The sequence below is a fragment of the Manacus candei genome, unplaced genomic scaffold, assembly GCF_025592945.1.
Source record: "Manacus candei isolate 608988 ecotype Guabito, Panama unplaced genomic scaffold, ASM2559294v1 h1tg000073l, whole genome shotgun sequence".
In the NCBI taxonomy this organism is placed as follows: Eukaryota; Metazoa; Chordata; class Aves; order Passeriformes; family Pipridae; genus Manacus; species Manacus candei.
In genome coordinates, this window is record NW_026138121.1 from 4,977,910 (window position 1) to 5,000,000 (window position 22,091).

Below are 22,091 nucleotides of genomic sequence, written 5' to 3' on the forward strand. Positions count from 1 at the left end.
CCACACACACATGCCCTCACACACATGCCCTCACACACATGCCCTCACACACATGCCCTCACACACATGCCCTCACACACATACACACCCAACCCTCTGCCTGCCTCCCGCCCGCGCCACCGCCGCCACTCCCCGCCGTCCGCTTCCGGTGCGGCCCCTTATATGGCGCTGCCGCGCGGTGCACTATGGGAAGGGCACGGTGAGACGCGCCCCGCCGCAGAGCGTCCCCTGGCGGCGGGAGGACCCGCAACGTCCCCGACCCCGCAGGCGGGAGTAGCCGGGACGGGAGACCCCAATACCCCATGAGATCCCATACCACCCCACGGGACCCCCCGAAACCCCACAGCACTCCTCAAAACCCTACAGGATCCTTCCCCCCCCAAACCTCACAGGGAGCCCCCCAAAACCCCACAGGACCCCCAGGCTAAGAACCCATCCCCAAAGAATCCACACCCCCCCCCTCACAGTACCCCCAGGCTGGGCAGCAGCCCCACAGGACCCCCCCACCAAGTCCCAGGGGACCCTCAGACAGGACACCTACCCCACAGTACCCCCCCTGAACCCACAGGACCCCCCCATGACCCACAGGATCCCCAGACAGGGCGCCTATCACATAGGGACCCCCCACACCCCACGGGGCTGCCCCCCCGACCCCACATGACTCCCAGGCCAGCACTGCCCACAGGGGAGACCCCACTTTATTTACACATGGTATTTACAACCGGAGAGGGTTACCCCCCCAGGACAGAGGGGAGACCCCCTCGAGGGGCCCCAACTCCAGGGGTGAAGGGAGACTCCCCTGATGAGGGTGGGACCTCCAGCCCCTCGTAGACCCACAGGACAGGGTTTGGTGCTCAGGGGGCACAGCTGGATACCCCCCACCCCTGGGGGGCTATGGGGGGTTCCTCACTCCCTGCTCCGGAGAATTCCCAGGAAATACTTTTCCAAGGGTTTCAAGGTGCCCCAGAGTCCCCACCAGGGCTGCCCTTGGGGGATGGAGGAGGGTCATGGACCATGGTGGTCCTGGAACCACCACACGCAGGGTCTGGGCTGCGGCACTGTGGTCAGCACTGGGGGCTCTGGGGTCAGGACCAGGGGGCTCAGGTCAGCACTGGGGTCTCTGATCCATACTGGGGGCTCTGGGGTCAGCACTGGGGGCTCTGGGGTTGGTACCAGGGGTCTCAAATCAGTACTGGGGTCTCTGGGGTTTCCAGGATCAGTTCAGGGGTCTCTGATTGGTCCTGGGCTCTGTACTGGGGTCTCAGGTCAATTCTGGGGTCTCTACAGTTGGTACTGGAATACCAGGATCAGGACTGGGAGCTCTGGTCCATCCTAGGGTCTCAGGGTCGATCCTGGGGTCTCTGGGGTCAGTCCCAGGGTCTCAGGTTGGTACGACAGCATTGGGGTCAGACTTGGGGTCTCAGGTGGATCCCTGGGGGTCTCTGGGGTCAGTGCCAGGTCTCAGGGGGTTCCCCGGGGGTCTCTGAGGTTGGTGCCAGGTCCCAGGAGGGTCCCCCTGGGGTCACTTCCCCACCAGGACGTAGAAGGCCATGAGGAGGCAGGACACGGACACGGCCACGTGCAGGCGGGTCCCGATCACGGCGGCTGGGGGGACAGGGGTGCAGTGAGACCCTCTGGATCCCCTGTCCCCATCCCAGACCCCAATGTTCCCCGTATTCTCAACCCAGACCCCAGAACCCACACCCCACACCCCAGTGGTCCCATGACCCCACCCTGTACGCCAGTGTTGGTAGTGCTCCCAGCACTCTCCCCAGTCCCCTCCGCCCTTGTGGAAGACCCCCCCAGGCCCCCATTGACACCCCCCACCACCAGACGCCCCCTCACCCTTGTGGCAGACCCCTCAGAGCCCCACTGCCCCCCTCACCCTTGTGGCAGACCCCCCAGAGCCCCCTCCTCTCGGACAGCAGCCAGGAGCGCAGCCGGGGCACCTTCCTCAGGTAGGCGCACGTGCAGACCAGGAGCAGCCCGAACACCAGCAGCCCGTCCAGGGAGTACACTGCGGGCACGGGGGGTCAGCGGGGCCCGGGGCACCCCCAGGGCCCCCCGTTACCCCTCCGGACCCCTTAAACCCCCTCTGGACCGCCCCGTTCCCCACCGTTGGTCATAGTGACCCCCAGAGCCCTCCCAGACCTTCCACTCCCCTCAAGACCCCCCAGACCCTCCCAAATCCCCTCAAACCCCCCGTTTTCCTCCCTGTTCCCCTCAGGACCCCCCATTCCCCTCACCGTTGGTCATGGCTGCCCCAGGACCCATTCCCCCCCAGATCTCCCCCAATCCCCTCAGCGTTGGTCATGGATGCCCCTGTTCCCCCCGCAGGACCCCCCAGCGCCCCCCCAAATGCCCCCCATCCCCTCAGTGTTGGTCATGGCAGCCCCAGGATCACTCCAGAGCCCCCATTCCTCCCATCCCCTCACCGTCGGTCATGGTGGTCCCAGGACCCCCCAGGACCCCTCAAACCACCCCCGTCCCCTCACCGCCGGTCATGGCTGCCCCAAGATCCCCCCGGACTCACCCAGGACCCCTCAGACCCCCCAAAATCTCCCCCCCATCCCCTCACCGTTGGTCATGGCTGCCCCTCCCCCCCGCTCCCCCCCCGCCGCCAACGCGACACTGGAAGCGCCCGCAGGCTCGACCAGCCGAGCGCCGAGCGCCCGAGGGGGAGCGGGAGGGGACAGACGGCCTCAATAGAGCGCCGATGGGGAGGGGTGACACCAGTGTCGCCCAGCGCTCGCCCAGCAGCACCAGTAAAGCCGCACCCCGCGGAGCCCCGGCGCGCTCGGGTGCTGCCAGTGTGCTCGGACGTGTGCACAGGCCTTATCTCAGGCTTCCAGTAGCCCCCCAGCGCACCCAGTAACCTCTAGCCCTCCCAGTAACTCCCAGTGCACCCAGTCCCCATCCCAGCCCCCAGTTACCCCTCAGTATTCCCAGCAAGGCCCCAGTGCAACCAGTCCCCAGTGACCTCCAGGTTCCCAGTAACTCCCAGTCTAACCATAAGCTCCCCCCACAAGCTCCCAGTTCCCATCACAGCTCTCCCAGTAAGTAACCACCAGTCCCCCCTGTAACCTTGGGTCCCCCAACAACTCTCAGTCCCCCCAGTATCCCAGCCCCTCCAGTAATCCCCAGTCTCCCAGTACCTCCATGTGCCTCCCAGTCCCATCCTAGCATCCCCCATAGGTCTCCCCAATGACCTCCAGTGCACCTAGTCCCCAACTCAGTTGCCCCAGTAACCCCCAGCTCCCTCAATAACCTCCCTAACCCAGTGGGACCAGTGTACCCAGCAGATCCCAGTGTTCCCAGTGTTCCCAGTGCATCCAGCACCAGTGTTCCCAGTGTTCCCAGTGCCCCCAGTGGGTCAGTGCCCCCTGTAATCCCAGTTCCCCCAGCAGTCCCTAATGTTCCCAGTGTTCCAGTGCCCAGTGTTCCCAGCAGACTCCAGTGTGTCCCCAGTGGTTCCAGTGCCCCCAGTGTCCCCAGCAGGCCCCAGTGTCCCCAGTGCCCCCAGTGACAGCTGAGGAAGCACCACCGGAGGCTGGAGGAGGTCTGTGATGTCCCTCTGTCCCTGTCTGTCTGTCCCTGTGTGTCTGTGCCAGGCTCCATCCCTGCAGCCAGCTCAGACCTCCCGCCTTCACCTCACCAGCCATCCGTGTATCCATGAGTCCTCCATCTATCCACGCATCCACCCACTCACCCACCCATCCATCCATCCATCCATCCATCCATCCATCCGTGTATCCATAAGTCCTCCATCTATCCATGCATCCACCCACCCACTCATCCATCCATCTGTGTATCCATGAGTCCTCCATGCATCCATCCATCCATCCATCCATGTATCCATGAATTCTCCATTCATCCATCCATGTATCTATCCATCCATCCATTCATCCATTCCTCCATCCATCCCTCTATCCATCCTTCCATCCATCCCTCCATCCATCCATCCCTCCATCCATCTATCCGTGTGTTCATGAATCCTCCATCCATCCTTCCACATACCTGTCCATCCTTCCATCCATCCATCCATCCATCCATCCACCCATGTATCTGCCCATCCCCCATCCCATCCCATCCCATCCCATCCCATTTATCCTATTTATCCAATTCCATTTGTCCTATTTATCCCATGCCATCCCATGCCATGCCATCCCATTATCAGATTTATCCCATCTCATCCCATTTATCCTACTCATCAGATTTATCCCATTTATCCCATCCCATCCCATCCCATCCCATCCCATCCCATCCCATCCCATCCCATCCCATCCATCCCATTTATCCCATTCCATTTGTCCTATTTATCCCATCCCATCCCATCCCATTCCATTTATCAGATTTACCCCATCTCATCTCGTTTATCCTACTTATCAGATTTATCCCATTTATCCCATGCCATGCCATCCCATTCCATTTATCCCATTTATCCCACCCCATCCCATCCCATTTATCCCATCCCATTCTGGGGCCGGTTTTTCTCTCCCCGCTCCTCCCCCGGGTCAAGCCCAGACCCGCCCGGGCCCGGGCGCGGCAGCGGCGGCGGTGGCGGGGCCCAGGTAAGGGATCCCCCCTCCCCGAGACCCCTTGCGACCCCCCCGGGATCCCCTCGAGACCCCTGGGGCCCCCCTGAGCCCCCCTGGGATCCCCCTGAGCCCCCCCATCCTGGGGGTGCAACAAGCAGCGACTCAGGGAAACTGAGGCACGATGGCACTGGACAGTGGGGGGAGACCCCCCCCCACGCCCTCTCCCACTGCTTCACACCCCCCAAGAGTTTGGGGGGCTCTCGGGGTGCCGGGGACCCCCCTTTTCCCGGGTCCCACCCCCCAGGAGCCGCCGGAGCTCGGAGGGAAAAGAAAGGAAAACTGGGAGAGGCGCCCAGCGAAACCGCCCCCCCGCCCCCCCCGCCGCACCCTGAGCACCTTTGACCCCCTCGAGGGTGTTCCCCCCCCCCCCCGCGCCAGTCCGCACCCTTTGTTTATGGTAGGACCTACAGGAAGGCAAAGCAAACACAGCCTCGCCTTCCCGCCGGGGCCGTGCGGGGGGTTTGGGGGTGCCGGGGGGGGGGGCGCAACCATAGGTGCTGCCTCGGGGGGGCCGGGGGCGAGGTGTGTCCCCAATGTCACCTGCAGGGTCCCGGCACGGAATGGGGGAGGCGAGTGACGACGACAGCGGGATCATGCTGCTCTCGGGTGAGAACGGGGGCCTTTGGTCCCCCCCCATGGGTGCTCTGACAGACGTGCCCCCCCCCAGGCTGAGGACGGGCCGCTTGAACGCGGGGGGACACCGTGGGGACATCCCAAAGCTGCTCGGGGGGGGAGGTTTGGAGGAATGGGGGGGGACACGGGAGGTGCCCCCGGGTTTGGGGGGGCGGGGGGTGCTCTGGACAGGGTTTGGCTCAGCCAGGTTTAGCGGGGGGGGGGCGGGGGGGTGAGTCAGGGTGAAACCTTCCCCCTGTGCCTCCCCCGCGGCGGCGGCACGGCTCTGCCGGGGGGGCTGGAACCCCCGAGGGTGCTGCTGGGGGGGTCATGGATACCCCGGAGGGGCTGGAACACCCGTGGGTGCTGCTGGGGGGGTCATGGATACCCCGGAGGGGCTGGAACACCCGTGGGTGCTACTCTGGGGGGGGGTCACGGCTGCTTTTTCCTCCCACCGGCCTTGACATGCACCGATTGCGGGGGCCGGGGGGTGGTGCCCGGCTGCCCCCCGTGCCCTCATGGGTCCGTGCCCCCGTCCGTGTCCCCCCCAGGCCCGGCCAGCCCGGTGCCCCCCCCGAAGGAGCGGGTGCAGGCGGGGCGGCGGCAGCAGCAGGCGCTGGAGGCGCGGCTCGAGGGCTGCGTGCAGGAGCTGCGGCGGCTCTGCCTGCGGGAGGCGGTGAGAGGGGCTCGGGACCCCCGGGGTGACCCCCCTAACCCGAGACCCCCGGGGTGACCCCCCCCCCCAGCCCTAAGAGGGACTCGGGACCCCCTATGTGAACCCCCCTAACCCTGAGAGGGGCTCTGGACCCCCGGGGTGACCCCCCCACTCAGGCCTCGGTGGCCCCCCCGCTCGGTGTCCCCACGAGTGACGCACAGGGACCCGCGGTCCGACCCCACCCCGAGCACGGAGACCCCCTGCCTGCCCTGTTCCTCCTGCTGCAGTGACACAGCTCAGTGTCCCCACAGTGGCACTGCTTAATGTCCCCATGGTGGCACAGCTCAATGTCCCCACTCAGTGTCCCTGTGGTGTCCCCGTGGTGTCCCCACTCAGTGTTCCTGCAGTGTCCCCGCTCAGTGTCCCCACTCAATGTCCCCGCTCAGTGTCCCCGTGGTGTTCCCATTCAGTGTCCCCGCAGTGTCCCCGCTCAGTGTCCCTGTGCTGTCCCAGGAGCTGACGGGGACGCTGCCCCACGAGTACCCCCTGAAGGCCGGGGAGAAACCCCCCAAGGTGCGGCGCCGGATCGGGGCTGCCTTCAAACTGGATGAGATCGTTGTCCTGCATGGAGTGGTGAGGGGTCCACGGTGCAAAGGGGAGGGGTGGGGACCCCTCCTCATCCCATGCTATCCCATACCGTCCCATGCCATCCCATACCTCCCCATGCCATCCCACACCATCCCCATCCCGTGTCATTCCATCCCACCCATCCCATCCATCCCATCCCATCCCGGGGCTGTGGAAGATGCCCAGGGCTCCCATGAGGATGTCGCTGTCCCGATCCCGTGGGTGGGGGTTACCAGCGCCCAGGATGCTGTTGGGGTGCCGGGGTGCCCAGTGAAGGGATGTGTTGGGATTCCGGGTGCTGCGGGTGGATTTGGGATCCCAAATGTGATGGGTGGTGTTGGGGTGCTGGGGGGATGGGAGGAGGTGGGATTCCAGGTGCCATGGGTGGTGCTGGGGTGTCGAGGTGATGGGATGTGTTGGGGTTCCAGGTGCCGCGGGCGGTGCTGGGATGTTGAGCAGATGGGATGTGTTGGGGTTCCATGTGTGATGTCAGCTTGGACGCTGAGGGGGTGGGAAGTGTGGGAGTCCCAAGTGCTGTGGGTGCTGTTGGGGTCTCCAGCGGGATGGGAGATGTTGGGGTACCAGGAGTGATGGGGGCTGTGGGGTGCTGAGGTGTTGGGAGATGTTGGGGGGTCCATGTGTGATGGTGGTGTTGGGGTTCCAGGCACCGTGGGTGCTGTTGGGGTGCAGAGGCGTTGGAGATGTTGGGGTTCTAAGCACTGTGGAAGATGTTGGGGTTCCAGGTGCTGTGGGTGATGTTGGGGTTCAGAGGTGTTGGGAGATGTTGGGGTTCCGCGTGTGATAGTGGTGTTGGGGTTCCAGGCACTCTGGGAGGTACTGGGCCGTCCAGGTGAGGTGGTGGGAGATGTTGGGGTTCCACAGACGCAGGGGTGCCGAGGGGCTGGAAGGTGCTGGGTTGTCATGGGGCGTGTCGCTGTGTTTCCAAGCACTGTGGGTGCTGTTGGGGTGTCAGGACGGGTGTCACTGTGGGTGGTGTTGGGGTGCTGAGGTTCTGGGTGGTCTTGGGGTGTCACGGTGGGTTCTACCATGTTCCCCAGTGCTCTGGGCAGTGTTGGGGTGTCACGGTGGGTGTCGCTGTGGGTGTGGTTGGGATGTGTTGGGGTCCCAAGTGCTGTGGGAGGTGTTGGGGCAGTGAGGTGCTGGGAGATGTTGGGGTTCTGTGCTCGATGGTGGGTGTTGGGGTGCTGAGGTGCTGGGTGCTGTTGGGCTCTCAGGGTGGGGGCTGCCGTGTTTGCCGGTGCTGTGGGGGTTGTTGGGGTGTCAGGGTGAGATGATGGGTATTGTTGGGATGTGTTGGGGTGTTGAGGTGATGGGATGTGTTGGGGTGCCGATGTGCTGGGTGCGGTCGGGGTGTCAGGGTGGGTACCACCGTGTTTCCCAGTGATATGGGTTTGGTTGGGGTGCCAAGTGCTCTGGATGGTGTTGGGGTGTCAGGGTGGGTACCACTGTGTTTCCCAGAGCTCTGGGTGCTGTCGGGCTGTCAGGGTGGGCTCTGCCGTGTTTCCGAGAGCTCCGGGCGATGTTGGGGTCTCACGGTGGGCCCCGCCGTGTTCCTGACCCTCCTCCCCGTGCCCAGGACCCCCTGGAGCGGGAACGGGCGCTGCAGCTGCGGATCGCCGAGGCCTCTCGCCGCCTGTGCCACGAGCAGAACATCGGGCGGCGCCTGCGGAAGCGGCGACAAACGGCGGCGCTGCGGGAGGAGCAGAAGCTGCGCGACCTGGAGCAGGTCCTGAGCCAGCGGCGCCTCCTGACCGGGCACAGGGACACGGGCACTGCCCACGGTGAGACCCCCGGGACCCCCAGCCGAGGGGGGGGCAGGAAGGAGGAGTGGGGGGCAGCTTGGTGGGGTCTCCCTGGGGAATGCACTCCAATTCCCCATCCCAATCCCTCTGGATGCCCCCCAGTTCCCCATTCCAAGTGGGTACACCCCAGTCCTCAATCCCCAATGAATGCACACCCCTAGATAACCCCCAAAATACCATCCCTGGGGAATGCACCCCAATTCCCTATCCCTACTGAACACACCCCTTGGGTACCCCTCAATACACCATCCCTAGTGCCTGCCCTCCAATCCCCCCCTAGAAACTCCCTGGAATGCCATCCCTAGGATGTGCACCCCAACATGCCCTCCCTGTGAATGCACCCTGTTGAGTGCACCCCAAAACTTAACCCCATTTATAGCACCTCGAATGCACCTCAGTACTTCACCCTATTGATTCCACATCCTGAGAGCACCCCAAAACTTCACCCCTCAATGCACCCCAGTACTTCACCCCATTGATTGCACCCCTAAATGCACCCCAGTACTTCACCCCACTGATTCCACCCCTTGACAGCACCTCAAAACTTCGCCCCCTCAATGCACCCCAATGCTTCACCCCATTGATTGCACCCCTGAACGCCCCCCAGCACTTCACCCCTGTTGCTTGCACCCCAGAACTCCCTCTGATCCCCCATCCCCTGCACCCCAAAGGGGGGCAGGATGTGGCCCCGCTGCCGTGTCCCATCCCGTGTCCCATCCCGAGCCATCCAGGGGGTCCCACTCTCTTCTCGGCCCCGTCCCATCCCTGTCCCCTTGCAAGGACCGGGGCCGTGGTGGCTCCTTCCCTGCCCATGCCCCCGACGTGCCCAGCCCGGGCAGGCTGGGATGAGGCTGGGATCGGATTGGGATCAGGCTGGGATGAGGCGGGGAACAGGCTGGGAACAGGCTGGGATGAGGCCAGGAGCAGGTTGGGAGCAGGTTGGGAGCTGCCCGGCTGGGCAGAGCCGGCCCGGCCGGTACCGGAGCGTGTCGGGACAGGTGGCGTGAAGGGAGGAAGGAAGGGAGGGGAAGAGGGAGGGAGGGAAAAAGGGGGGAGCGGAGCCCCGCGGGGACGCGCTGGGAGGTGGCGGGGCCGTGGGAGAGTTTGGGCACCGGCGGCGGCTCCAGCTCTGCTCTCACCGTGCCCCCTTTCCCCCGTCCCTCTCCCCCCTGTTCCTGTTCCGGCCCCGCAGAGCTCAGCGGCTCCGAGGAGAGCTCCCTGTCTGACACGGGCCTGCTGGAGGAGGGTAAGGGAGTGGAAGGGAGTGGGGGGGGTCTGGGCAGACATGGGAGTACCCCCCATGTGTCCTCTCCATCCCAAACACTTCACGTGTCCCCTCATCCCATCCCTCCCTGTTCCCCTCCACCCCATTCCCCTCAGGTTCCCTCCATCCCATCCCTCCCTGTTCCTCTCCATCCCATCCCCCTCATGTTCCTCTCCATCCCACCCCCCTCGTGTCCTCTCCATCTCATTCCCCTCATGTTCCTCTCCATCCCATCCCACTGTGTATGTCCCCTCCATCCCAATTCCCTGTGTGTTCCCTCCATTCCAACCATCCACCTGTCCCCTCCATCCATCCCCCCGTGTCCCCTCCACCCATCCCATCCCATCCCATCCCATCCCATCCCATCCCATCCCATCCCATCCCATCCCATCCCATCCCACCCCATCCCATCCCACCCCATCCCATCCCATCCCATCCCTTCCTGTGTCCCCTTCATCTCAGCACTCCCTCTCTCCCACAGAGGACACACGGCCACCAGGACCTGCCACCCCACGGAGGTCCCCATCCCCTGAGGACGCCACTGAGGAGGAGGAGGAGGAGGAGGGGTCGGGACCGCCCCCATCCTCCCCCAGCCCCTGGCAGGAGACCAGCCTGGACAGACCCTATGAGAGGGGCAGAAATCCTGGAATCAACACCGGGAATGGGGAAACCCGGAGCTCTCGGTGCTACCTGGGGTCCCCCCTGGGGTCCCCCCTGGTCACCCCCAGCAGCCCCGACCCTGCAGCCCCCCCGGCGGCCAGGCCAGGGGACCCTCCCTACCGGTTTGTCCCCATGAGGACCCTGGTGCTGTGCCAACAGGGGGGATCCAGTGCTCCCGGCACCCCGGAGACACTGGCACGGAGGGGACAGAGCCAAGCCTGGAGGTACGGCCTGGGCACGGCAGGGGACATGGGAGAAGGAGGGAGGGGGGGACCCCGTGGGGAGAGGATGGAGGAGATTCCATGGAGAGGATCCCATGGGGAGGATGGAGAGGATACCATGGGGAGGATGAAGCTCAATCCATAGGAAAGAGGATGGAAATAACCCTGTGAAGATGAAGGAGCTCAACCCATGGGGAGGAGGTTGGAGAAAATCCCACAGGAAGGGTGGAGATAGCCCATGGGAGGAGGCTGGAGACAGCCCCATGGGAGGCTGGAGCTTGGCCCCACAGGGAGGATGGAGATAATCCCATGGGAGGCTGGAGCTCCAGTGCCATGGTATTAGCTCCACTCTCCAACCATGGGGTTCCGTGACCTTTCCCCAGGATGGATCCATGTCCTTCGCCCAGGGTGGATCCCTCTCCTTTCCCCAGGATGGATCCCTGTCCCCTCCACAGGTTGGATCCCTGTCCCCTCCCCAGGGCGATCCCTCTCTTTTCCCAGGGTGATCCCTCTCTTTTCCCAGGTTGGATCCACCCTGGCCGCCCCTGGAGCCCCGGGGCCGCCCCCCCGGGCCCCGCCGCCGCCCCCCGCACTGCGCGGTGTCATTCCCGCCACCCGCGGGCCCCTCGTTCCTCTCGGGATCGGCCGAAAGCGTGTCCAGCGTGTCCAGCGTGTCCCGCGCGCCCTCCCCGGGCGGCTCCGGCCCCGACGGGTCCCTCGCCGCGCCCCTGTCCCTGCCCGGGCCTCGCCCGCGGGGCCCCCCCCGGGTCCAGCCGCCCCCCTCGGGGCTCCTGTTGGAGCAGGACCTGGCCCCGCTGCGGTACCAGCGCCTCGTGCCCTCCCGCTCCCGCATCGTCCGGACCCCCTCGCTCAAGGACTACGGCGGGGCCCGGGGCCTCTCCCGCGCCGCCGTCACCGAGGAGCTCCGCTCGTGGCACCAGCGCGCGCGGCTGCGGGGGGCGCGCCCGCACTCCCTGGACAGGGAGGCGGCCCTCGGGAGACCCCCCGGAGGGACCCCCGGGGACGGGCCCCTCGCCCTGGCCGTGCTCTCGCGAGTCCAGGTAGGACACGGGGGGCTGGGGGCACCCCCGGGGGGCTGCCTTGCGGGGGGAGGGTCACCCTGAGGTGGGGTCAGGTGATGTCTGGCTCTGGTGGGGTCCCCAGAGTGGATGTGGGGTCCTGAGGGCATCCATGGGGAGGAATTGGGGTCCCACGAGGGTCCGTGGGGCAGGACTGGGGTCCTACAAGGATCCCTGGGGCAGGAACAGGACCTTAAGGGGGTCCCTGGGGTGGGATTGGGGTCCTACAAGGGTCCCTGGGGCAGGATTAAGGTCCCACGAGGGTCCCTGGGGCAGGATTGGGGTCCCACGAGCGTCCCTGGGGCAGGACTGGGGTCCTACAAGGGTCTCTGGGGCAGGAACAGGACCTTAAGGGGGTCCCTGGGGTGGGATTGGGGTCCCAGTGAGTCCCTCTGGTCATACCCAGGGGCCCACCAGCCAGACCCACGGGGGTCCCGGGGGCAGCACTGAGGTACCCCTGGGCAGGGGGGTCCCTACTGACATTTTGAGGGCCAGTCCCCCCCTTCTCCCTGGTCCCGCTGGGGGGGGTTCCCCATGGCACAGCAACATCGGACAAATGGGGACCTACAGCTGTACCCCCACAAACCTCCCCAGCCTCTGCCCCAGGGGGTGCCAAGGCGCCCCTTTAGAGTCTTGCTCCTGCCCCTGGGACCCACATGGGACCCCATCCTGCTCCAGGAACCCTCTTAAGGTCCTGGTTGTGCCCCAGGGACCATTGTGGGACCCCTGTCCCACCCCGAGAACTTCTTTAGGGTCTTGGTCCTTCCCCAGAGACCCTTGTGGGACCCCAATCCTGCCCCAAGAACCCTCCTGGGACCGTGGTCCTGCCCCAAGGGCCCTTGTAGGACCCAGTCCCACCCCAGGAGCCCCTTTAGGGTCTTGGTCCTGCACCAGGGACCCACCAGGGACCCCAGTCCTGCTCCAGGGTGCCCAGCACAGGGTGAAGGTGCCCCGGGGGGTGCCCTGGGGGTTGCCCAGCACAGAGTGGGGTGCCCAGTACAGTGTGGGGTGCCGGCACCCACGTGCTCCCCGTGCCCCCCAGGCCCCCCCCGTGCTGCGGCGCTCGGTGCCCGGGGTACCCGTGCAGCTCTACGTGCCTGAGAACGGTGAGATCATCACACAAGTGTGAGCAGAGCCCCCAGCCCGGGCTGGGGGGCACAGCCTGGCTGGCCCAGGGACCCCCCACCCCGATGTGGGGACACGGGGGGGAGGCACGGTGGGGTGGCACGGGCTGGCCCCCACCCCGTGTGGCCTCAGTGGCACCGGCACCACAGTGCTGATGGTGACACTGGTGACACTGTGACCCCAATGCTGATGGTGACACCATCACCCTGATGGTGACGGTGACACCTTGACCGTGGTGCTGATGGTGACACTGTGACCCCGATGTCACCACGATCCTCAGTTTGGGGTTCTGGTCTCTAATAAAGGTGGGTTTTGGGATGTGTCACTCTCGAGATGTGTCACCTCCGTGTCCCCAGCCCTGTCCCCTCCCGGGATCCCCATCCCTGGGGACAGTTGGTGCTGCCAGGTTGGGGCTCTGGGATTTTGGTCTCTAGCTGTGCTCAGGGAAGTGGTGGGATGCCCCCAGTGCCAGGGGGTGCCCCAAGTGCCAGGGGGGTTCCCCAGTGCCCAAGGGGATGTCCCAGTGCCCTGGGGGATGTCCCCAGTGCCAGGGGGGTTCCCTAGTGCCCAGGGGGGTGCCCCAGGTCCAGCTGTGCCAACCCAGCACTCAGTGAGCGTGGCTGGAATGGGGGACTGGGAAACGGGGCTCAGGGAGGGGAAGGGGTAGAGGAGAAGGATGGGGGGCAGGGATAGGGGGCAGGGGAGGGGGGCAAGGGGGTGGGCAGGAAGGGTGCAGGGGATGGGGTGCAGGAGGAGGGAAATAAGGGATTCAGGGAAAGGCTGGGGTGGGAGAAGGGGTGCTGGGAGGGGAAATGATGGGGTGCAGGAAAGGGAAATAAGGGGTGCAGGGGTGGGATGGGGTGGGAGAAGGGGTGCAGGGAAGGGATGGGGTGCAGAGGAGGGAAATAAGGGGCGCAGGGGTGGAGTGGGGTGGAGGAGGGATGATGGGAGGGGAACTGTTGGGGTGCAGGGTGTAGGGAAGGGGTTGGCTGCAGGAAATGGTGTGGGGGGAAGGGGTGCCCGTGAAAGGACGGGGTGCAGGCAGAGGAGAGACACGGGGGGCAGGGGAGTGGCGGAAGATGCCGGAGGGACCACTCAGGGCATCTCCTCATCCCCCGGCCGCGCCCGGCACCGGCGGGGCCGCTCCTCCCGCCGGGGGCGGGCGGGGGCCGGTGGCTGCGGCGGGGGGCGGTGCCGAGTGGGGGGGGACACCGGGCACGGACCGACCGAGCGCCGCCGGCTGCAGCGTCACTGCGGGCCTGCGCCCGCCCCGCGCCGGGGGGCACCGGCAGGCACCGGCAGGCACCGGGGGACGCTCGGAGCACCACTGCGGCACCGGGAGACAGCAGCACCGGGAGGCACCGGGCGGCACCAGGGGACATCGGGAGGCACCGGGAGGCAGACACCGGGCGGCACCGGGAGGCACCAAGAGACACCGGCAGGCACCGGGAGGCACCAGGAGACACCGGCAGGCACCGGGAGCGGCCCCGCGGCCCCGGGAGGAACCGGGAGGCACCAGGAGAGGCCCCGGTGCCGCAGCGCAGCCTTCGCCCCCGCCCCGGGCAGTGCTGAGCGGGGACAGCGGGCCCGGCCCCACGATGGGGCCCGGTGGCTCCGGGGGCAGGTGGCCCCTGGCCGGGACCCTGCTGGTGGCCATGGCCACCTCGATGGGTGAGACATGGGGGCCCGGGGAGGGGGAGCCCGGTGCCACCCTGAGATGGGACGCGGTGACACCGCCTGTGACCGGGGGGTTCCTGCTGGGGGGGATCCGGGGCCACCCCCCTGACCGGGGGGTCCCGGTGAGGCCACCGGCCGTGATCGTCACTCACCACACGCGGCCCCTTTCACCCTTTCACCAACGTGCCCCCCGGGCTCTGTGTCTCCCACGAAGAACAACCCCCCATTTCCCATTTTCGGGGTCCCCGGGAGCTACCGGTCCCCGGGAGCAGTGGGTATGGAGCCGGGGTGCTCACGCCGGGGGATGTGGGGGGTTCCCACGCTCGCTGCCCCCCGTGCCTCAGTTTCCCCACTCAGCCCTGAGCTGCCGGGGGCTCTTTTTGGGGTGCGCGGCCCCCTGGGAGACCCCCGCGGGAGGAAGGAAGCCCACGGCCGCGGCTCCCCGCCCGCTGCCCCGGCGCCTCCCGCCGCCCCCGGGCCTGGATCCGCGGCTATTTCTGGGAAAACAGGTGGCTCCGGCCAGAAATAGGACGGGAGGTGCCACTGGAGCATCCGGGAGGGGGGACGGGGGGGCTCAGGGGACCAGAGGGGTCCAGGAGCTGCGTGGCATGGAAAGGGGTCTGCAGGGGTGGGGGGCAGGACAGAGTGTGGGGGGGTGCACAGGGACCGGAGGTGGGGGGACAGAGGGACACATTTTGGGTGTCCGTGGGGCAGGAGGGAGGGGTCCATGGGACAGGATGGAGCAGAATATTGGGGGTACATAGGGGAACAGTTTGGGGGTCCGTGAGGCAGGAGGGAGGAAGGTTTTGGGGGTATGTAGGGGCACAATTTGGGGGTCCATGGGGCAGGATGGAGCGGAATATTGAGGTCACATAGGGGCACATTTTGAGGATCCCTGGAGCAGGATGGACCGGAGCCCAGGGGTGGGCACAGGGCAGGATGGACCGGGGTGCAGGGGGAGCAGCAGCCTAGGACACGGCGGGGTCCAGGTTGTGCCACGTGGGGCAGGGGTGTGTGTGGCGCTGCCAGTGCCCCCGGGGCAGGGTGGCCGGGTGGCCCGAGGCCCCGGTGACAGGTGACCCTCCGCAGTGGCCGGGGGCGAGGACTGCCTATGGTATGTGGACAGGAACGGCTCGTGGCACCCGGGCTTCGACTGCGAGTTCTTCACCTTCTGCTGCGGTACCTGCCACCAGCGCTACTGCTGCAGGGACCCCCTGCGACTGCTCACCGAGCGCCAGCAGCGACACTGCCTCGCCTTCAGGTGCCGCTGTGGGGACACGGGGGGCATCCCCAGGGCGCTGGGGGTTCCTACTGGGCGCTGAGACTGGGTGCTGGGCATTGGGACTGGGGGGCTGGGTGCTGGGGACTGGGACTGGATGTTGGTGCTGAGAGCTGGGACTGGGTTCTGGGCACTGGGACTGGATGTTGGTGCTGGGACTGGGTGCTGGTGCTGGGCATCGGTCCTGGGCTGTGGTACTGGGTGTTGGTCATGGGGCAGTGGTGCTGGGTGTTGGTGCTGGGACTGGGTGCTGGTGCTGGGCATCGGTCCTGGGCTGTGGTACTGGGTGTTGGTCATGGGGCAGTGGTGCTGGGTGTTAGTGCTGAGCACTGGGCACTGGTACTGGGTACTGGATGGTGGGCATTGGGTGCTGGACGCTGGGTGCTGTACACTGGTGTTGGGCACTGATACTGGGCAGGGGCACGGGGTGCTGGACACTGAGCACTGGGTGCTGGGCATTGGGCAGTGGTGCTGGGTGCTGGGCAGTGGTACTGCGTTGTTGGGCCTTGGGCACTGGTACTAGGCCCTGGGCATTGGTACTGGGTGCTGGGTACTAGTACTGGATGCTGGGCCCTAGGCACTGGACACTGGCTGCTGAGCACTGGTACTGGGCACTTGTACTGGTTGCTGTGCACTGGGTGCTGGGGACTGGTACTGGGCACTGGTACTGGGTGCTGGGTGCTGACAGTGTCACTGGCCAGTGTAGTGTCACTGGACATTGGGCACTGGTACTGGGCATTGGGCACTGGCAGTGTCCCTGGGCAAGTATCCCTGGTACTGGTCACTGGTCACTGTCACTGGTACTGATCACTGGCCACTGGGTGCTGACAGTGTCTCTGGGCAGTGTCCCTGGTCACTGGTCTGTCACTGGTCCCTCAGCGCTGGCAGTGTCCCTGGGCACTGTCACTGGGCACTGGCAGTGTCTCTGGGCAGTGTCCCTGGGCACTGGGCACTGGCAGTGTCCCTGGGCAACACCACCGAGCACTGGCTGGGGTGAGGGTGCTGGCGGTACCCCCCAGGCCCCCGTGCCCATGCTCGGGGGTCCCTCCCGCAGCCCCAAGACCATCGCGGGCATCGCCTCGGCCGTGGTGCTCTTCATCGCCATTGTCACCACCATCGTGTGCTGCTTCATGTGCTCCTGCTGCTACCTGTACCAGCGGCGCCGGGCCCCGCCCACCCCCCTGGCAGGTGGGGCACGGTGGGCACGGGAGGCACGGGGGGCAGGAGGAGGGAGGGGGATGAGTGGGGGGTGCAGGGGGGTCCTGGAGGTGCAGGAGGAGTGGGAGGAGCAGGAGCCGGGGGGGGCGAGGGGTGGGGGAGATACTGGGGGGTCCGAGGGAATATCGGGGGGAACTGGGGGGGGGGCCTGTAGGGACGAGGGGGTGCAGGAGGAAGGGGTTGGTGTAGGAATGGGGGTGGTGCAGGAATGGGGTGGTGCAAGAAGGGCAGGTGCAGGAATGGGGGGGCAGCAATGGGGATGCATGAAGGTCCCGTAGGTACCCTCATGGGAGGGGAATTGGGGGGCGGGAGGGATGCAGCGGGGATTCGGGGGAGGGGCAGAACAGGGGGCAAGGGGGGTGTGGAGGGAGTGTAGGACTGGAGGGGGCAGGAGGAAGGAGGGGGGAGGGAGGGTGAAGGAGGGTCTTGGAGGTATGGGGGAGGGGAATTGACGGGACAGGATGAGGGGGCTTATGGTGGGGGGTGTAGGAGTGGGGAGGTGCAGGAGGAGGGGGGTCCTGAAGGAACTGGGGGGGCTGGAGGGAAGCAGGCAAGACTTGGGGTGTTGAGAGGTCCTGGGGGGGTGGGGGTAGCAGGGATGGGGGGTGCAGGGGGAGGTGCGGGGGGGGTGCAGGAAGGGCCCGGAGGTCCAGGGCGTGGGGGGGAATTGGGGTGTGTGGGGGGTTGCAGGGATGAGGTGGTGCAGAGGTGGGGGGGTGCAGGAGAAGGGGGGTGTATGAGGGTCCTGAAGGAACTGGGGGGGCTGGAGGGAAGCAGGAGGGATTTGGGGTGTTGGGGAGAGGTCTGGAGGGATGGGGGGTGCAGGAGAGGGGGTGCAGGAGGGTCCTGGAGGTCCAGGGGGGCAGAGGGGGTTGAGGGGGCCTGGAGGGATGGAGAGGGGAATTGGGGGTGCAGGGGGGTGCAGGGGTGGGAGGTGCAGGGGGGTCGCTGCAGGGACGGGAGGAGGTTGGGAGGGGCTGGAGGGGTGCAGGGGGGTTGGGGTGCAGGAGGGGGGAGCTGCAGGGACGGGGGGGCGGCAGGAGGGTCCTGAGGGTACCGTGTGTGGGGACTTGGGGGGCCGAGGTTGTGGAGCCTGGAGAAATGCAGGAGGGGGGAGATTCGGGCACTGGGGTGTGGGGGTGCTGCTGGTACCACGCTGGTGTCCACCCACCTCCCGAGGGGCACGGACACCCCTGGGCACCGCCGCCGTGCCCAGGGTGCTGCAGCCCCCCCATCTCTCCCGCAGGCCCGGAGATCCCCCTGTCCAGCTACCCCCCCGCGGCCCCCCCGGCGCCGTTCCCCGTGGACCCCAAAGCCGGCCCCGCACCCCCCCAGCCCGGCTTCACCCCCATGGCCATGTACCCCCCTCCCGGGCCCGCCCAGTACCCCGTGTACCCCTCGGGGCCCCCTGTCTACAACCCCACAGGTGAGCAGTGGGGGGGGGCGCGGGGACCCCCCCGTCCCGCGGGGGGCCCGCTGGGCTGGCAGGGGGTGACTCCCCCGTGTGCTCTCTCCGCAGCAACCCCACCCTACGCCCCGCCACAGCCCAGTTATCCCGGAGCCTGAGCCCCCCCGGGGACCCCCGCACCCGCCGCCGGCCAGCGGGGCCGGGCTGGGGACCCCCGCCCCCCCCCGAGGCGCTGGGGGGGTGCCCCAGCGCGGGGGGACGCGGCGGCAGCGGCACAGGGTGGCCCTTGTCCTGCACACTGGGCCCTTTGTGGGGGGCCGCCCCCCCGCCTCTGGGTGCCCACGGACACGGGTACCCGCGGGGGGGTCCCCAGGGGGGTCCCCCGAGGGCCGGGCGCCGGTGCCCCCCTTCACGACCACCCCTGGATTCCCCCCCCCCGGGGCTCTTCGCCCCGTCCCCCCCAGGATTGGCATTAAACCACTTCTTGTGCCCACGCGGTGTCGGTTTGGTGGCTCCGGAATGGGGGGGCAGAACCCCCTCGTCCCCCCCGGGAGCTGTCAGAGGTGGGGGGGACATAAACTCCTTCTGCTCCCGGGGCTTCACCACCTCGGAATGTTGTTGGGACGTGCAGGCCCACCAAATCAGCCGCTGGGATGAACCGGCCTGAGAGCGCTGCCCCTGCCAGTCCCACTCGAAAATTAGAACACGAAACCACCCCCGGGCACATTTTGGGTGAGAAAATGGCCAATTTAGTGCTGGGAGAGGGGTCAATTCCCCCATCCACCCCCTCTCCTGGTCAGGTCCTCTGGGAGGAAGGGGGGGTCACCCCAATGGTTGCTCCTGGTGGGATCCACCCCCCCCAAACCATCACCAGGACCGGGGTGGGGGGATATTTGGGACCACCTTTGCTTCCAGTGGGGGGAAAAGCCAGGCGGCCCCCCCGGGGATGCAACCCCACCCCCCATCCCCCCAAAAACCCCTCGAACATCCTGGGGCTGGGGGGCAGCCGGGGGGGCACCTCTGAGTTTTATTCGAGTGGGGACTGAGGGGCCAAGAAAAAATAATAATAAAAATTAAGAATAAAAGCCGCGAGGCGGGCACTGGACGGAGGGGTGGGGGTGTCCCCGCCGGCCCGGGGGGCACACACAGCCAGCTGCGTGGCGCGGGGAGGGGGCTCAGGGCCTGGGGACCCCCCTGTCCCGGAGGTAGAGGTCTCGGATGTCGGAGAGGCTGCGGCCGAGCGCTGCCAGCGCCTGGGCGATGCCCCGCAGCACCGCCGCGGTCTCCCGCCGGCTCTCGGCGTATTCCCGGCGGAATTCCCGCATCTCCCGCACCAGCCGCTCGCCGGAGCGTGCCAGGCTCAGCTCGGGGCTCTCGAGGGTCCCGCTCGGCCCCCCCGCCCCGGGGGGACTCTCGGCCCGGCTCAGCCGGCCCGGCTCCCGATCGGGCTCCAGGAGGAGGCTCGGGAGGTCAGAGCCCAGCGGGTCCTGCCGCCCCCCCAGCTCGCCCAGCGCCACTTCGGGGGGCGCGGGGGGCGGGGGGCTTCCGCTCCAGCCCTCGCGGGGCAAGCGCCGCTCGGAGCCGCGACCGGGGACGCCGGGAGTGTCAGGAACGACGGGAACACCGGGAATGCCGTCGGGCTCAGTCTTCACCTCCACTGGCTCCTCCTTCAGCAGCTCCTCCTTGACGCCTGTGGGGGGGAGGGGGAGCAGCTGTGGGATCCCTCCCAAGTGACTGATCCCCTTGTCCGTCCCACGTCCCGGTCCCAGTGTCCCTGTCACAGTCCCCTCTGTCCCTGCCCCGGTCCCTCCACCCACCTGTACTGGTCCCAGTGTCCCGGTCCTGGTTTTCCCCACATCCTGGTCCCAGTCCCTTCGTGGCTGTGTCTCCCAGTCCCTCCATGTCCCTGCCCTGTTCCCCTGGGACTGTGTCCCCATCCTGGTCCCCCCTGCCCGAAATCCTCCATGTCCCTGCCCTGAGTCCCCTTGACCTGGTCCCAGTGCACCTGACACTGCCCCCGTGTCCTGGTCCCTCCACACACCTGTCCCTGCCCTGATGCCCCCCTGTCCCTGTCCCCCCTGTCCCTGTGCTGGTCCCTGTTCCCCCACATCCCTGTCCCAGTCCCTCCATGTCCCTGCCTTGGTCCCTTGGACCCACGTCCTGGTTCCCCATGTCATGGCCCCATTGTCCCTGTCCTGGTCCCTCCACACCTCAGTCCCGGTCCCAGTGCCCTGTGTCCCTGTCCCATTCCTCCATGTCCCTGTCCTGTTTCTCTGTGTCTGTCCCTGTGTCCCCTCACGTCCTGGTCCTTGTCCCCCATGTCCCTGTCCCTGTCCCTCCACACACCTGTCCTGGTCCTGGTGCTCCCATGTCCCTCACACGCCTGGATCACCCACGTCCTGGTCCCAGTGTCCCTGTCACAGTCTCAGGATCCTCATACATCCTGGTCCTTTGTCCCCCACATCCCTGCCCCAGTTCCCCTTATCTCTGTCCCACTCCCCTGTGTCCTGGTCCCCCATATCCCTGTCCTGATCCTGGTATCCTCCTGTCCCAGTCCCAGTGCCCCTGTTACTGTCTCTGTCACCCACGTCCCTGTCCTGGTCCTCCATGTCCCTGTCCCTCTCTCCTGTCCCTGTGTCCCCTCCCATTTCCCTATGTCCCTGTCCCAGTTCCCCTGTCCCTGACCTGGTGCTCTGTGTCCTGGTTCCCTCAGGTCCCACTTCAGTTCCCCTGTGTTCCTGTCCCTCCACGCACCTGTCCCGCTCCCAGTGTCCCTGTGTCTGTGTTCTGGTCCCTCACATCTCTGTCCCTAGTCCCCACATCCTGGTCCCATTCCCCTCTGTCCTGTTCCACCCCATCCCAGGCCTGCAACCCATGTCATCCTATCCCATGTCCCCATGTCCCTGTCCTTGGCCCCCATGTCCCTGTCCTGGGTCCCCATGTCCCTGTCCCTCCAAACCCCTGTCCTGGTCCCAGTGCCCCTGTGTCCCTGTCCTGGTGTCCCATGTCCCTGTCCTGGTCCCCCACATCCTGGTCCTAGTCCCCCTGTATCCTGGACCCAGCATCCCCTCAGCCCCGTCCCATTCCTCCACATCCCAGTCCCATTCCTGGTTTCCCATGTCCATGTCCTTGTTCTCCACATCCCTGTGCCTTCACTGCTTCACCCCAGCCCCAGCCCTCCCATGTCCCTGCCCCATCCCCTGGCCCCCATCCCATTCCCGTGTATCCCTGCCCCGTTCCCCCACATCCCCATTTCCCCGTCCCCATCCCATTCCCCCCATCCCCATCCCATTTCCCCCATCCTCATCCCAGTCCTGTTTCCATTCCCATTATTCCTATCCCGTTCCCCCTCATTCCCATCCCATTCAATCGTGTCCCTGCCCCATTCCCCCACACCCCCATCCCATTCCTTCCATCCCCATCCCATTTCTCCTGTCCTTGTCCTGGTCCCATTTCCATTCCCCTCAATCCCATCCTGTTCCTCTGTGTCCCCATCCTGCTCCCTCCATCCCCATCCTGTTTCCACTGTCCTGGTCCCAGTCCTGTTTGCCTTGTCCCCATCCCGTTCCCCCATGCCCCTGCCCCATCCCCATTCCATCTCCATCCCATTCCCCCTCATTCCCATTCCGTTCCCCCTCTCCCATTCCCTTCCCCCATGTCGCTGCCCTGTTTCCCCACATCCCCATCCCCTTCCCTCTGTCTGCATCCCATTTCCACCATCCTTGTCCCGGTCCTGTTTCCATTCCCCTCATTCCCATCCCATTCCACCATGTCTCTGTCTCGTCCTCATCCTGTTCCCTTCATTCCCATCCTGTTTCCCCTGTCCTCATCCCGGTCTCAGTCCC

General features: G+C 66.3%; 4 protein-coding genes across 8 annotated transcripts in view; 2 read left to right on the forward strand and 2 right to left on the reverse strand.

The window, feature by feature from the left end:
* Positions 1 to 682: 682 nt before the first annotated feature.
* On the reverse strand, positions 683 to 2,710 carry TMEM167B (transmembrane protein 167B). Of its 3 annotated transcripts, XR_007907952.1 has the most exons (4): positions 2,579 to 2,710; positions 1,886 to 2,017; positions 1,132 to 1,605; positions 683 to 1,050 (listed from the first exon to the last, which is right to left on the reverse strand). XR_007907952.1 is itself a non-coding variant. In XM_051808802.1 (3 exons), the coding sequence occupies exons 1-3, from the start codon at positions 2,586 to 2,588 to the stop codon at positions 1,523 to 1,525; spliced, it is 225 nt and encodes a 74-aa protein (XP_051664762.1). In that variant the 5' UTR covers positions 2,589 to 2,710; the 3' UTR covers positions 683 to 1,522. The 3 variants fall into 3 exon arrangements, 2 of the variants coding, with proteins under 2 accessions (XP_051664762.1, XP_051664763.1); XM_051808802.1 differs by having other exon boundaries at positions 683 to 1,605; XM_051808803.1 differs by lacking the exon at positions 2,579 to 2,710 and adding an exon at positions 2,117 to 2,141 and having other exon boundaries at positions 683 to 1,605.
* Positions 2,711 to 5,098: 2,388 nt separating this feature from the next.
* Positions 5,099 to 13,054, forward strand: INAVA (innate immunity activator). Of its 3 annotated transcripts, XM_051808735.1 has the most exons (9): positions 5,099 to 5,204; positions 5,762 to 5,886; positions 6,379 to 6,498; positions 8,090 to 8,294; positions 9,508 to 9,561; positions 10,061 to 10,463; positions 10,844 to 10,915; positions 10,984 to 11,521; positions 12,582 to 12,814. In XM_051808735.1, exons 1-9 carry the CDS (start codon positions 5,132 to 5,134, stop codon positions 12,666 to 12,668), a joined length of 1,677 nt encoding a protein of 558 aa, XP_051664695.1. In that variant the 5' UTR covers positions 5,099 to 5,131; the 3' UTR covers positions 12,669 to 12,814. The 3 variants fall into 3 exon arrangements, with proteins under 3 accessions (XP_051664695.1, XP_051664694.1, XP_051664696.1); XM_051808734.1 differs by having other exon boundaries at positions 10,844 to 11,521; positions 12,582 to 13,054; XM_051808736.1 differs by lacking the exon at positions 10,844 to 10,915.
* Positions 13,055 to 13,865: 811 nt separating this feature from the next.
* On the forward strand, positions 13,866 to 18,739 carry SHISA4 (shisa family member 4). The gene is made up of 5 exons (XM_051808792.1): positions 13,866 to 14,335; positions 15,431 to 15,602; positions 16,675 to 16,808; positions 18,085 to 18,264; positions 18,358 to 18,739. Exons 1-5 carry the CDS (start codon positions 14,263 to 14,265, stop codon positions 18,402 to 18,404), a joined length of 606 nt encoding a protein of 201 aa, XP_051664752.1. The 5' UTR covers positions 13,866 to 14,262; the 3' UTR covers positions 18,405 to 18,739.
* A 503-nt stretch (positions 18,740 to 19,242) lies between these two features.
* Positions 19,243 to 22,091, reverse strand: part of LOC127480548 (myb-related transcription factor, partner of profilin-like) — a 3,793-nt gene continuing 944 nt past the window's right edge. Inside the window, exon 2 of the mRNA XM_051808774.1 lies at positions 19,243 to 19,936. Coding sequence (XP_051664734.1) covers positions 19,422 to 19,936 — 515 coding nt within the window. The 3' untranslated portion in view covers positions 19,243 to 19,421. The remainder of the gene's footprint in view (positions 19,937 to 22,091) is intronic.